The 12,087-nt window shown below is 40.2% G+C and overlaps 1 protein-coding gene across 14 annotated transcripts in view; it reads right to left on the reverse strand.

Moving 5' to 3' along the window:
- Positions 1–12,087, reverse strand: part of MEF2C (myocyte enhancer factor 2C) — a 198,685-nt gene that overhangs the window by 35,565 nt on the left and 151,033 nt on the right. For all 14 annotated transcript variants that reach the window (XM_048504778.1, XM_048504774.1, XM_048504772.1 and 11 more), the window contains 2 exons: positions 5,889–6,075; positions 3,217–3,264 (listed from right to left, as the gene is read on the reverse strand). In XM_048504778.1, the coding sequence (XP_048360735.1) occupies positions 3,217–3,264; positions 5,889–6,075 (235 nt within the window). The remainder of the gene's footprint in view (positions 1–3,216; positions 3,265–5,888; positions 6,076–12,087) is intronic.

The raw sequence follows: 12,087 nt of genomic DNA on the forward strand, positions 1-12,087 counted from the left end.
TAGCTAGTGGATTAGGCACAAATAATCACCGTAGGTTTTTGTCTTCTGAATAAAAATGTAGTGCTATCAAGGCAAACTCTGTTGCTGATGTTCAGGTGATGATAGTGGTGATCTCTACATGACTTTGCAAAGAAAAAAGCAAGACAGGCCCCAAATCATAATAAGGCATCTCTTACAATCTTATTATGAAACAAAGTTCAATAATGTTTTAAAATCTATACCAGTGTTATATGCCATTAAAGGTTAAAATGAAATGAAAAATATACCAGTGTAAAATGATAATAAAATTCCTTACAATTGAATTTAGCATATAACAATGATTATATATATATATATATATATAAATAAATGTTGCTTCATCTTGTACCACAACATGCAAAGATATAATTCTGTTTTACACTTAGTGCAAATCTATGTCATCTCAGTTCACGGACTGGGCTGTTAACGGAATTGGATTACCTTTTAAGAGATCAACAGTGTAATCGTATGCAGTTACTCTAGTGTAAACTTATTTATTTATTTTTAATTTGATTTATAGGCCACCCTTCCCCAAATGGGCTCAGGCAGTTACTTACTGAAAGCAATAGGCTTAAAGTAAAATACTGTAACTTTTAGAAAGGAAAATTCTCTAACAGCATGAACTTTTCACATATTGTTATTTCTCCATTTTTTCTCTGGGTTTCTATACTAATGTTACATTGCTAACAAAACTGTAGTTCTGATGTTAGAATTCAAAACATATAGTAAACCTTGATATGTGCTTTTTGTCCTAATGCCCATTTTTTCCTAAAAAAGACTGGTTCATGCTAAAGTGTCTATTCTTTTAAAATACAAACTAAATCCTCATACGTTATGGGTAAAATATCAGCGTTTTCTCTCTTAGTTGCCTGTTAAAATGAAGGCTGTAACTATAAGATTGTTTTAAAACTAACTGACTTAAGGTCAAAGAGTTCTTGTTCCATCTTTTCAATCACACGTCTCTGGTTTAAAAGAGAGCTGCCAAACCCATGGCTATATTTATAGCTTAGCAACTCTACTAAATAGGAAGTTCACTCTCTTGTTGGCAGTTGCTCCCATCACATGGTACCAGTGGTCCAACTGGAAAGAGGCTTTAAGCAAATTTACTCTACCAAACCTGAGATAACCTTGGTTTTAGCTAAAAATACCGTGGCTGGCATTTAATTGCGTAGGATATTAAAAAGTAGTCAGTACTCCCAAGTAGTATTTATGTCTTGGGTAGACTCCCAAGGTAAAATTGTGGCTGCTTTCAGGATTATTTTTCCAAACAATCCAACCAACAAAAGAGCATAGTTTTGAAAACATGGACATCTCAAACCTAAGTAGCTTTTTCCGTTTCCCATTTTCCCATCATGGTATAATTTGTTAAAATGATGCAGAAACTGCTTGCCCCTTGTGCATGCATCAGAAGTACCTTCATTTTATAATCACTGAAATAAAACTCACCAGCAACCATACTTCTTTATCACGGGAATAATTTCATTGCATGGTTGCTATTTTTAGATGCAGTGGGTGAAAAGCAAATTCATAAACTTCTAATCTGACAAGAAATTTGTACCCTAGCAAACTGAACCACAGGATCGTCCCATCAATGTCTAACATGACAACTAAGGAGTACACATGGGCCCCTGTTCCTCATGAAGAAATGGTAAACAAAGAACTTTTGATATTTAAGACAGAGGAAGAGAACTCTCCAAAATAGAATCATTGTTGAATGATGCCACTGTGGCAGACGCTTCAACCTCACAATGACCTCTCATCTTCCTTTCTGCCCTACAGCAAATGACTCTTCCTAGTGCTCCAAATTTAAGACATAAAGAATGCACATCTGCAGTAAGGTTTACATTCTAATTTGCCACAAAAAGAAACAAGGATTCTTGACACAATCAGACATTTATCTGTTCATATAAATGCTCCTCTTCTGCAGCAAGGAGTCATTTTGTCCATTTCCTTTTACCAAATTTCCAGTCAATATATTTTACATTTGAAAAGATCTTGTCTCTCCATTTTGTGGCTGTTTGACAACATCTAAAGTCAACTATCTTTCCAAGTCTGCATCTGAGAGGGGAGGGGAGGTACAGAAATCTAATAAAACAAACAAATAAAATATACAAGTCGGCAGAAAGACAATGATTATGCCAGCCTGACATTCAGGAAAGTGTTCATCACAGTTCATGTAACTGTTTTCAAAAAGTCATCTTTGTTGCAGATTGCTGGCCGGTGCTTTTTTAGGATTGGGGGGAAGTTATGCTTCAACAAACCAGTAGAGGGTGCTCATTGTAGTGCAGTCAAGTTCCAATCCAATCTGGTTAATTCAGCATTTACTTTTTATTTTTAGTGGCTGTCAAGAGAGCACAAGCTTCAAACAGATATTATCCAAGTGAAAGAGAATTTGCTTATACAATTTCAAAATCAAGAAAAGTTCTAATTGCTTTATGAAGCTTTTGTAGTACTGAAAGACACGAAACACCAAAGAGTCATGTGTGTGAGAATAAGAGAACGAAAAAGAAAAAAAACTTTTAAAAATCTGTTCTGCTTGGCCACCAGATGTAGCAGCTACGTTTCAGTGCTATGAGTGAAGGCTTAATACTGCTAGACACCATGTGATTGCCCATTTTAGAGCCCAGATGAGATATGTAACCTCATGAATACACAAGTATAAACTTTCATTATTAAAAGTTTGATAATTAACTCAAAACTACAAGTCTCTGTACCAGCTGCACACATGTTTTAATCAGCAGAACCACCAATCAAATGCAGGATTCCTGTTCAAATTTAACTGGCCCCAGGACAAGCACGGGGCTGTGAAGCAATTCTTGAAACCCTTCCTGTAAAGACTACCTCAATGATCCCAATAACACATTGGCTTGTGACAATTGCTGCAAGGGAGTTTGAAGAAGCTCTTTGATTTGGCTTTGCTCACAACAGGAGTCAGTCTAGTTTCTTCCTAACATTAAGATTTTGCATGATTGTATATCAGAAGACTGAGTTTTGTTTTGCTGGAAATTTTCAAACACAAGGATTGTTCAACAAACTGGAAACTTGGGAACACCGTTGCAAGGAGGGTTTTCAAAGCACCCACAGTTAACCTAATTATGTTCCTAATGATATTATACAGAGTTATTTTAAGACCAGTCTTGTACTGCTGTTGAGCCCGTAACAGTTTTAATAGGGGACGTAAAACATTCTTCTGTTTACCTGCACTGGTGCCTGCACCGGTTGTGAGATCCCCACCCATCAGGCCACCTAGGAGAAGACAAAATAGTTAAACTGGGAGAGCAGTTGAGAGAAACCACAGAAGTCAAGAGAAATTACAGTCTATTCCACAAAGCAATGTAGGAACTACTAGAGTTTCTACCACTGGAGAGATTAGAAAGTTGGCTGTTTAAGCCACGCTCACTTCTGGCTACATAAAATATTTACAAAGTGCAGAAGCATTATTAGCTTTCGGGTACCAGATATAATGCTTCCTGACCTAGTAGTCAAAAAACAACCACATGTTCAGATAAAAAACTGTACACCTCACTGTGTTATGATTGTACACAGTGGCAGAAGGTGCCCTCAAATCACAGCCAACTTATGGAGACTCCTGAAGATATTTTCAAGGCAAGAGATGGCTTGCCATTTCCTGACTTTGTATTGTGACCCTGAACTTTCTTGGTGGTCTCTCATCCAAATACTCACCAAGCCTAACTGGGCCTAGCTTCTGAGATCTGACCAGATTGGGCTAGCCTGCGTTATCCAGGTCAGGGTGACTGCAAATAAAGCTTTTTAATGATGACATTTCTACTTAAGACGAATGAGGCTGGTTGATATCCCATTTAATAGTTTTTATACTATTTGTGCATCTTATAATATTTTCATAAAATTAACACTCAGGCATTGCAGGAATATTTAAAGCAGGAACTTTAAGTAGTTCCTACCAGGCTGTAGGAGAGAGGAACTAAGGGGGAATAGAGAGGAACTAAGGTAAGTGGGGGGGGGAGTGCTGTGAGGAGGCATGGGGGGCAGTTTTCCACCCTCACTGGTGCACGCTCGGTGCACAGCGCACCCCCCCACCCCCTTATAGTTCTGCCACTGGTCTTCACAAATCCTGAGCTAGTGGCATTCCTTTATTTTTAACACCTTCCTTAGTCTGGAGACTGTGTTTTAACTCTTCCAAATTCAACATACATAAGGCTGACTCAGTTGCATTCAGACAAAATGAAGGATCCTAATCTCTGCTTATCCTACTTAGAGGTGATTCCTCTTCAGCACCTGTGTGGAAGGCTGAGTCTTGCTTAGACAACTCCTTGAGATGAAACAATACATCACCGTCAATGAAATTCTAATGATCCAACACATTACCATAAAGGATACATGTAGCTGTTAGATGTAGATCCAGACAACCTAATTCCAAAAGGTACAGTTTTTAAACTGTACTTCTGAATTGTACACAGATTTTATGGAGGATTCCTGAATAAAAGAAAAATGCTGTTACGGCCGAGGATGATTGAGCGTGAAACTCAGCATCGGAGGAGCTGATGCTAAGTACAGGTCATGTGACAGGGGACCCATCACGTGACAGGGGAGCCTTGGCGCACCAATAAAAGGTGGTGCCCAGCCAGCCTGGCTTCTTTCAGAGGTCAGTGAGCAAGCAGACCCACTCTCCCTCCTTGTGTTCTGGGCTGGTTTATTTATTTGGTAATGTTGATTGTTATTTTGCATTTGTTGCAGTTTGGATGGTTATGGGCATAGCAGCACATCCTTATTGGGAAGGCCGAGCTTGCATGCCAGACTTTCCCATGGCTGGGGGCCTCAACAAGAGGTCTGGGGGTGGTGAAGGGCTTGATAGCGCAAGCCGCGGAGACTCTGCTTGCTACCCCAAGCAGGAAGGAGTGTCACTAAATGGGTACATGCCCAAGTGACACCTAGTAATTTTCTGTCCTAATCCCCAGTGGAGACGGTGCCGGGTTCAGTGTGCTTGCTGCCCGAAAGGCTGGGTTCAGCACGCTTGCTGCCCGGTGGCCAGGATGTGCCCCGTATGCTCGCCCAGCTTCTTACGTTGCTTATTAATAAATGGGCTGCGACCAATTTCTATTCCAACAAAAGCTGAGGCAGTGGTCAATGGTAAGCAAACATCTGCACATCAGCATGCAAAATGCCTTGCATGCTATCTATATGTTACATCTAAATTTTGTCCTTATTCCAAGGTGCTCAGTGAGGTAAACTGATTGCCCCACCTCCATGCTATCCCCACAATAACTTTGTTAAGTAGGTTAAGGTGAGATAGAATTACTTCGCCAAAATCAATCAATGAGATTAATGGCTGAAGAGATATTTGAACTCAGGTCTCCCCAGTCTTAGCCCAATGCTCTAATCTAGGAGTGTCCAACTCTCTCTCTCTAGATGTTCACGGACTATGATTCACATCAGCTCCTGCCAGCATTGTGCTGGTAGGGGCTGATGGGAATCATAGTACATGGACATCTGGAGAGCCAGAGTTGGACACCCCAGCTCTAATCACTTCACCATACCAACTATCACTGGCAGATCGACTCATATTCATAATCTAGATTATCTACGAGTTCTTGGAAGCATTTTTACTGCAACTTGCATGAGCACATTCCCATGACTTGGGCTACTCTTCTCTTCATTATTAAAAATGTTGTCTTTAGCTATAACATTTCCTCATATTTCTAGCCTTTATCTTCAGGTACTTCTTATCTAATTCTGATTTAGAATCCAACTCATCCTTAAAAAAAAACACACAAAACACTGTATTTTAGAGTAAAAATGTTTAAAAGAGCTGTTCTTTTCTGATTATAGCATAAGAGAAACAGAAGCAATTCTGCTACTAACATGAAGAAATGGGACTGCCAAATGCCTACCTGTGTTACCTGCACTTGGTGGCCGGTGTGTCACACCAGGAGACATGCTATTGCGCTGTAAGGAAGGGTGGGCCAGAGGCAAAAGGTTGGGATTTCCCAGGGAGCTTACTGGGTTGCTGTATATCAAGCTGTTATGGTTGGACACTGGGATAGAAACTGGCATCTCAAAGTTGGGTGGTGGAACAGCCTGTTCAAATGAGGGGTGGGGAGAAAGAGAAACAAAAGACAAGAATAGTACACAGGCACAACAGCTTCAGACTACAGTTATTCCACATTTAGTTCAAACATTTTATAACTCCTCGGTAAAACACAGAAAAGAAGCAAGAATGCTAAATGCTGTTATCAGCAATATTTCAGCCATCAACAGGACCATTTTAAAAATGCTTAATGGATCATGAACTAATATTCTTCCCACCTCTGCAATTTCTACATTTCCTTTGCAAGTATAAAAAGACTGGTTCCCCACCCCACCCCACACACACACTGCTATTTAAAAGAAGCGTTTTTTCATTAGGCTACATTTCAGCCTTTTTCCATTCACTGAAATCATAATTGCTTACTTGAGGAATCTTAAATGTGGTGGCGTAGATGAATGCAGATAAAAGATATGTGATTTCAATGATTTCATTGAGAAAGGAATATTAGAAAGACAAAAAAGCAAAAGTACTGTAGTTTCAGTCTGAAAAATCTTAGAACCCGAGTATTGTCAGCTTTGTGAAGAACACAAGCCGATGATATATCTCTCCTTTGGAAAATGTGTTCACCTCCTCTGCTCTTTGTGAATGCATCAGGACCAGTTCTGAGGTAATGTCCATGGTTAAATACATCAAAATGAGTTCGTGTTGAAATGTTACAGGAAAGCTGGTATAGTGGAAAAAAGAATGAGCTATAAACCCATCACATTATCTAATTTTAAGATAATAAGAAAAGCCATGCTGAATCAGACCAAAGCCCACCAAGTCCAGCAGTCTGTTCACCCACTGGCCAACCAAGTGCCTCCAGGAAGCCCACAAACAAGGCGACTGCAGCAGTATTATTCTGCCTGTGTTCCACAGCACCTAATATAACAGGCATGCTCCACTGACGCTGGAGAGAATAGACAGGCATCATGACCAGTATCCATTTTGACTTGTAGCAATTGACAGCACTATCTTCCATGAAGATGTCCACTCCCCACTTGAAGCCTTCCAAGTTGGCAGCCATCACCACATCCTGGAGCAGGGAGTTCTACAATTTAACTATGTGTTGTGTGAAGAAATACTCCCTTTTGTCTGTTTTGAATCTCGTACCTTCCAGCTTCAGCAGATGACCTCGTATTCTAATATTATGAGAAAGAAAAGCTTCTCCCTGTCCACTGTCTTTACACAATGCATAATTTTACAGACCTCTATCATGTCTCCCCTTTCCCACCTTTTTTCTAAGCTAATCAGCCCGAACCATTTTAACCATTCCTCCTAGGCAATAGCTCTTGAATCCTGATCATTTTGGTTGCTCTTTTCTGTACCTTCTCAAGCTCTGCAGGATCCTTTTTTAGGTGTGGTGACACACAGCAGCCGCACACTGGGTTGACATTTTCATCGAACTATCCACTATCACCCCAAGACCCCTCTCTTGGCCTGTCGCTAAATATAATTGTATCTAAAAATTGGAACCAGTGTGTTTTTTCCCTCCGGATCTGGATCCGGATGTATTCACACAGCGGTTTACAGACTATTTGCCACCAACTCATCAGTTTTTTCCTTTCCCACCATGCACTGCCTTGTCAGTATTAAAGAAAACTCAGCCTTAACAAGTATAAATAGAAGCTCATTTTGTCTAATTAAAGAAAATACATACACGCTCACACATACATTCAGATGTTAAAAGTTGATACCACAGGTGCCGGTCCCTTAGTCTGTGTAAAGTCAACTTGTGTCGCACACTTACAAATCAGTTTCTGTAGATCCTGACCGAAGAGAACAGTTACTCAATTAATCAGGCCACAGTGGGGCCCATCTATCCAAGAAATAATTTGTTTGTTGGAATTCATATGTAACCAGCTTTCTCTCAGCCTTAGCCTCCCTCTGTAGTTCAGGGCTAATAGTACAGGCCTATCTGAAAGGATTGCTGAAAAGATAATGCACGTACAGTGTTTTGAATCTTTGGAACCTATAATCGTGTTATAGGAACTTCAGTTTTAATGCTGTTGTTTCTGGTTGTTCATGAGAAGTTCTCAAGCCCAACTAGGTGCCCTTCTTCATTTCATGGTGCTTTCCTGCAAAATCCAGAGATACTGCATTCCTTCGCATACATTTCTTCCAAGATAGACAGAATTTGGAGTATCACTTATCAGTTATGCATTTCAGGTAATGCTTTCCTAAAGCAATTCTATTTTGTTTCCAATATATTACCGTGTTCCACTGATGCAACATTTCATATTTAATGCAAGGGTTTGCCATTCTCAACAGTAATCAATTAGATGTAGAAGGTGAAAAGTGTGGCATTCAAAAATAATTTCTACTTCGGTTGAGATGGGCACACAAGCTTTTTGTGATGCACAGAAAAAGTAGGGGAAAAACATGGTAAAGAGGCTGTCCAAAAATGTATTACTTAATTCTAAACTCATAAAGGTTCATAATGTGCAGTAATACAAAGTTTGTATGATGACAGCAACATCCCTCGCAGTTCTGTTATAGGGCAAAAGGGATTAGCATTTTCATTTACTTTGCTGTAACATCCTAATGTTCAGAATTGTTTCAGAAAAATCAACTTCAAACAAGAAACAAACAAGAAACAATTCTGAGATTTCCATGTAAGTGATAAATGTCTTACTCCCTGTGATACTATAATACATTACCAAAATCCTGAAGATAATTTTCAAGATGGAAATATTGCCAAGCTGTCACTGCCACTAGCATCACCCATTTTTGTACCCTTCAGTGGTTTCCAGTCAGTCGAGGTTTTGTAGGTTTCTTGTGCAATTCCAAACTATGGCCCTTTCTGCAAGCGGCGGCAGCGCTTCTCCACCGGCATAATTTATGCCAGTGGAGGTGTGGGGACTGCTCGAATGAGCAGTCCCAGCTCCCTCCCTAGCCAGACAGGCGGCTCCACATGGAGCAGCCTCTCAGTCACCCTCCCCCACTTACCTGCTTCTCCAGCATCACTCTGGAGGGCTGCAGGGAACTGCCCACGCTGCCCTCCAACCCCTGGAGGTTGGAGGACAGCGTGGCTGGGTCCCTGCAGTCCTCCAGAGCGAGGCTGGAGAGGCAGGTGAGTGGGAGCGATGGGGAAAGGGGCGGCTTCCCTGTGGTGCGGTTCGCACTGTGCTGCCAGGAAGACGCAGTTTTTTGAAAACCTCGCTCAATGAGTTAGGTTGTTAGGGACGGCTTCACGCTGTCCGGGGAACGGCAAGAATGCTGGCCAAGAAAACGCTGGCCAAGCAAATGCTCTCCCAGGGACGATGTTTTTGCCGTCCCTGGGACGCTTCATTTGGCCCATGCGGAAAGGGCCCAAGCTTAAAGAAGCTTGAACAGTCTCCCATCAGCATTACCAACAGAGTTATATCCCTTTTGATGTTAACATTTATGGGCATCTTCTGGATTGTGCCCAGGGTTCTCATATTGGGAATTTGTCAGATGTACTAAATTTTTTGATATATTTTAAAAACACTGAAAGAATGCATGCTTCTTTGAATATATAAACAAATAGTTCTTTCAAAAGAAAATCACGAAAGGTTACTTCTCACTCTCAGTATTGTGCCATTGTTCAAGAACTCTTTTTTAAAGCCAGAAATTCACTAGACTAAATGCATCTAGCCAACTCATCCACTCTATTGAATTCTAGGGGACTTCGGAAAGGAAACTGATGTGAATACACTGCTGTCATATAGTCAAGATTCTATCCCTCTCACATTACATTTGTAGTTTGCAATGCACTGATGTTAGTTCAGGATGATTGCCTCAGTAATAAAAATTTATTTTATAAGTCGTCAAAAAGTAGACATTTGTAACTCAAGTGCAAGAAATAACACTTGTAATTGAAGTCCTTTGGAGAGAATTTCAAGATAACTAATAGAAAGAGTAGTTCTTCAAGAAACAATATATGTATATATCTGTTGATAATCCTTCTATCGCTGAGGATAACGATTTCTCTTGGAACTGTTTACACATGTATTTCACAGGAAATAAGTTAAGACCTGCCTCTCTAACCAGGTGCTACCAAACTATTGGAGGTCAGTAGGGTTATAGATAGTTGACCCAAGGTTAAAGGTGCCTTCTCGGTGGAAGGCATTTTCGTTTCCAAACTGCTTTCCTTGCCTGTGGACATCTTCTATTTTAAAGTTAACTCTCATCGATTATTTGATCAAAGCAACAAATTTAGAGCTGGTACACAACTTGAAATCAACATGCAGGGTCCCTTGAAACATCTTTTGTCTGATGACTGTTCCAGATGGCAGCTGTGACATTTAAGATCTTGGGAAGCCACCTCAGCAATAGCATGTAAACCAAATGGATCATGAGGATGCTGCAGTTCTTAAGCACATAATTGACCCATGTAATAACAATATAACATGACAATAAGTCACACTGAAACATTGTGGAGTGGGACCTATTCTGCAAAGATAACAAGCAAACTGGGTCTAAGGATGGCTCTGAGTGCTCCGAAGCAACAGCTGAATGTTCTAAGTTCTTATCTAAGTTCTTATGTAAAGGTCTATTACATATAGAACTACTTTTTAAAACAGATTAAGGTAGCTTAAGAGGTGTCAATTCTCAACATACATTCATTTTTTTTCTTTCCCACTATCACTTCTGCTCTGGAATGAATTGCAGCCTTTTCAAACAATTTAAAAACCTGCAAACCCTGTTTATCAGAAATGAAAGTAGGACAAGTGTGTAGTGTGTGAGAAACAATCCCTCTGCCTTCAGCTCTTATCTTCAAACCAGCTGTCTGTGTTCAGCCTCAGTCTGCTAGCACAATCAAGTGGAACTTCAGTTGCATTTTTTGCATTCCTGCTACTCTGTAGAATGTGTAAAAGCCTAGGTATAGTGAAACTTACAATGATCTTGCCAATTTTTTTGTTCTAAAGCCTGACACAAAGTTTCTTTAGACAAAAAAGAAGAAAAATCCTCTACTTGCACACTGCACCTGTCCTACAAGTAGGATCTGTTTTTCAGCACATATGGCACAACCCTGGAAAAAGGATGACTTACGATGCAGGCTTCATTTCTTTCAAAACATGTGCACTATGTAATTTAAAATATCATACAATTATGTATCTAAGGATAGCAACATAATTGGGTGAAATTCACTCTGTACCACTCAAAGTTCTAGCATTTGGGCAATGTGATGGGAACTTCTTGGAATTGTAAACTGAGAATAGATTCTACTCTAATTCCTCTCCTCTTCAAAAAAGAGTGAAGAAGTTGCAGTTCCAAACCAATTAAACTGTTGTTCAGCGCTATGCAACAGACTGATGATTTTTGCTCCTCTGAGCGGATTCAAATGTAGCCACAGGAGGACCACTTCATATCCAACAGCCCAGTGGCAGCTCTGCAGACCCAGCAAGTCACATGTAATGGAACCTCCAATTTTTACCACACAATAGCAACCACACAATATTTTGAAGTCTGTGGTGATGTGGTAAAAAATTGTAGATTTTGCAGGGCAAGTAAACCCAAATGGCTTGCAATATAAAACAGCCAAGAATTACTGATATACTCTAGGAATTAAGAGCTTATACTGAAAAGGTTTTAGAGGAAGAATTTGGGATTTTATATTATCTTTGGCTCATTCCGCACACGCAAAATAATGCACTTTCAAGCTGCTTTCACAACTGTTTTTGCCATTCCGCACAGCTTCAAAGAGCCCTGAAAGCAGCTTGAAAGTGCATTATTCTGTGTGTGCGGAATGAGCCTTTTACATTTGTGATTTGAACTTTGTTGCTCCAACTTGTCTGAAACCTGAAAAAATGAGAAGATGGCGTGATAAGTAGTCAGAGCATACATTGTGCTACATACATTTGAGAGGTGACAGCAAGGTGAATTTATATAAAAATGGATGCAACAGTTCCATTTCCAACTTAGGCATCAGGTCAACCAGAAGCCACCAGACCTGGCAGGATGCTTATGAGGGCTAGAGAACCACATAAACGGTCATCTGCCCACATCCTTTTCTTTCTCTAGGCTGAGTAGGGGACATGTAGACTTTCATAATGGAC

The sequence above is a fragment of the Sphaerodactylus townsendi genome, linkage group LG07 (assembly GCF_021028975.2).
Source record: "Sphaerodactylus townsendi isolate TG3544 linkage group LG07, MPM_Stown_v2.3, whole genome shotgun sequence".
Taxonomy (NCBI): domain Eukaryota; kingdom Metazoa; phylum Chordata; class Lepidosauria; order Squamata; family Sphaerodactylidae; genus Sphaerodactylus; species Sphaerodactylus townsendi.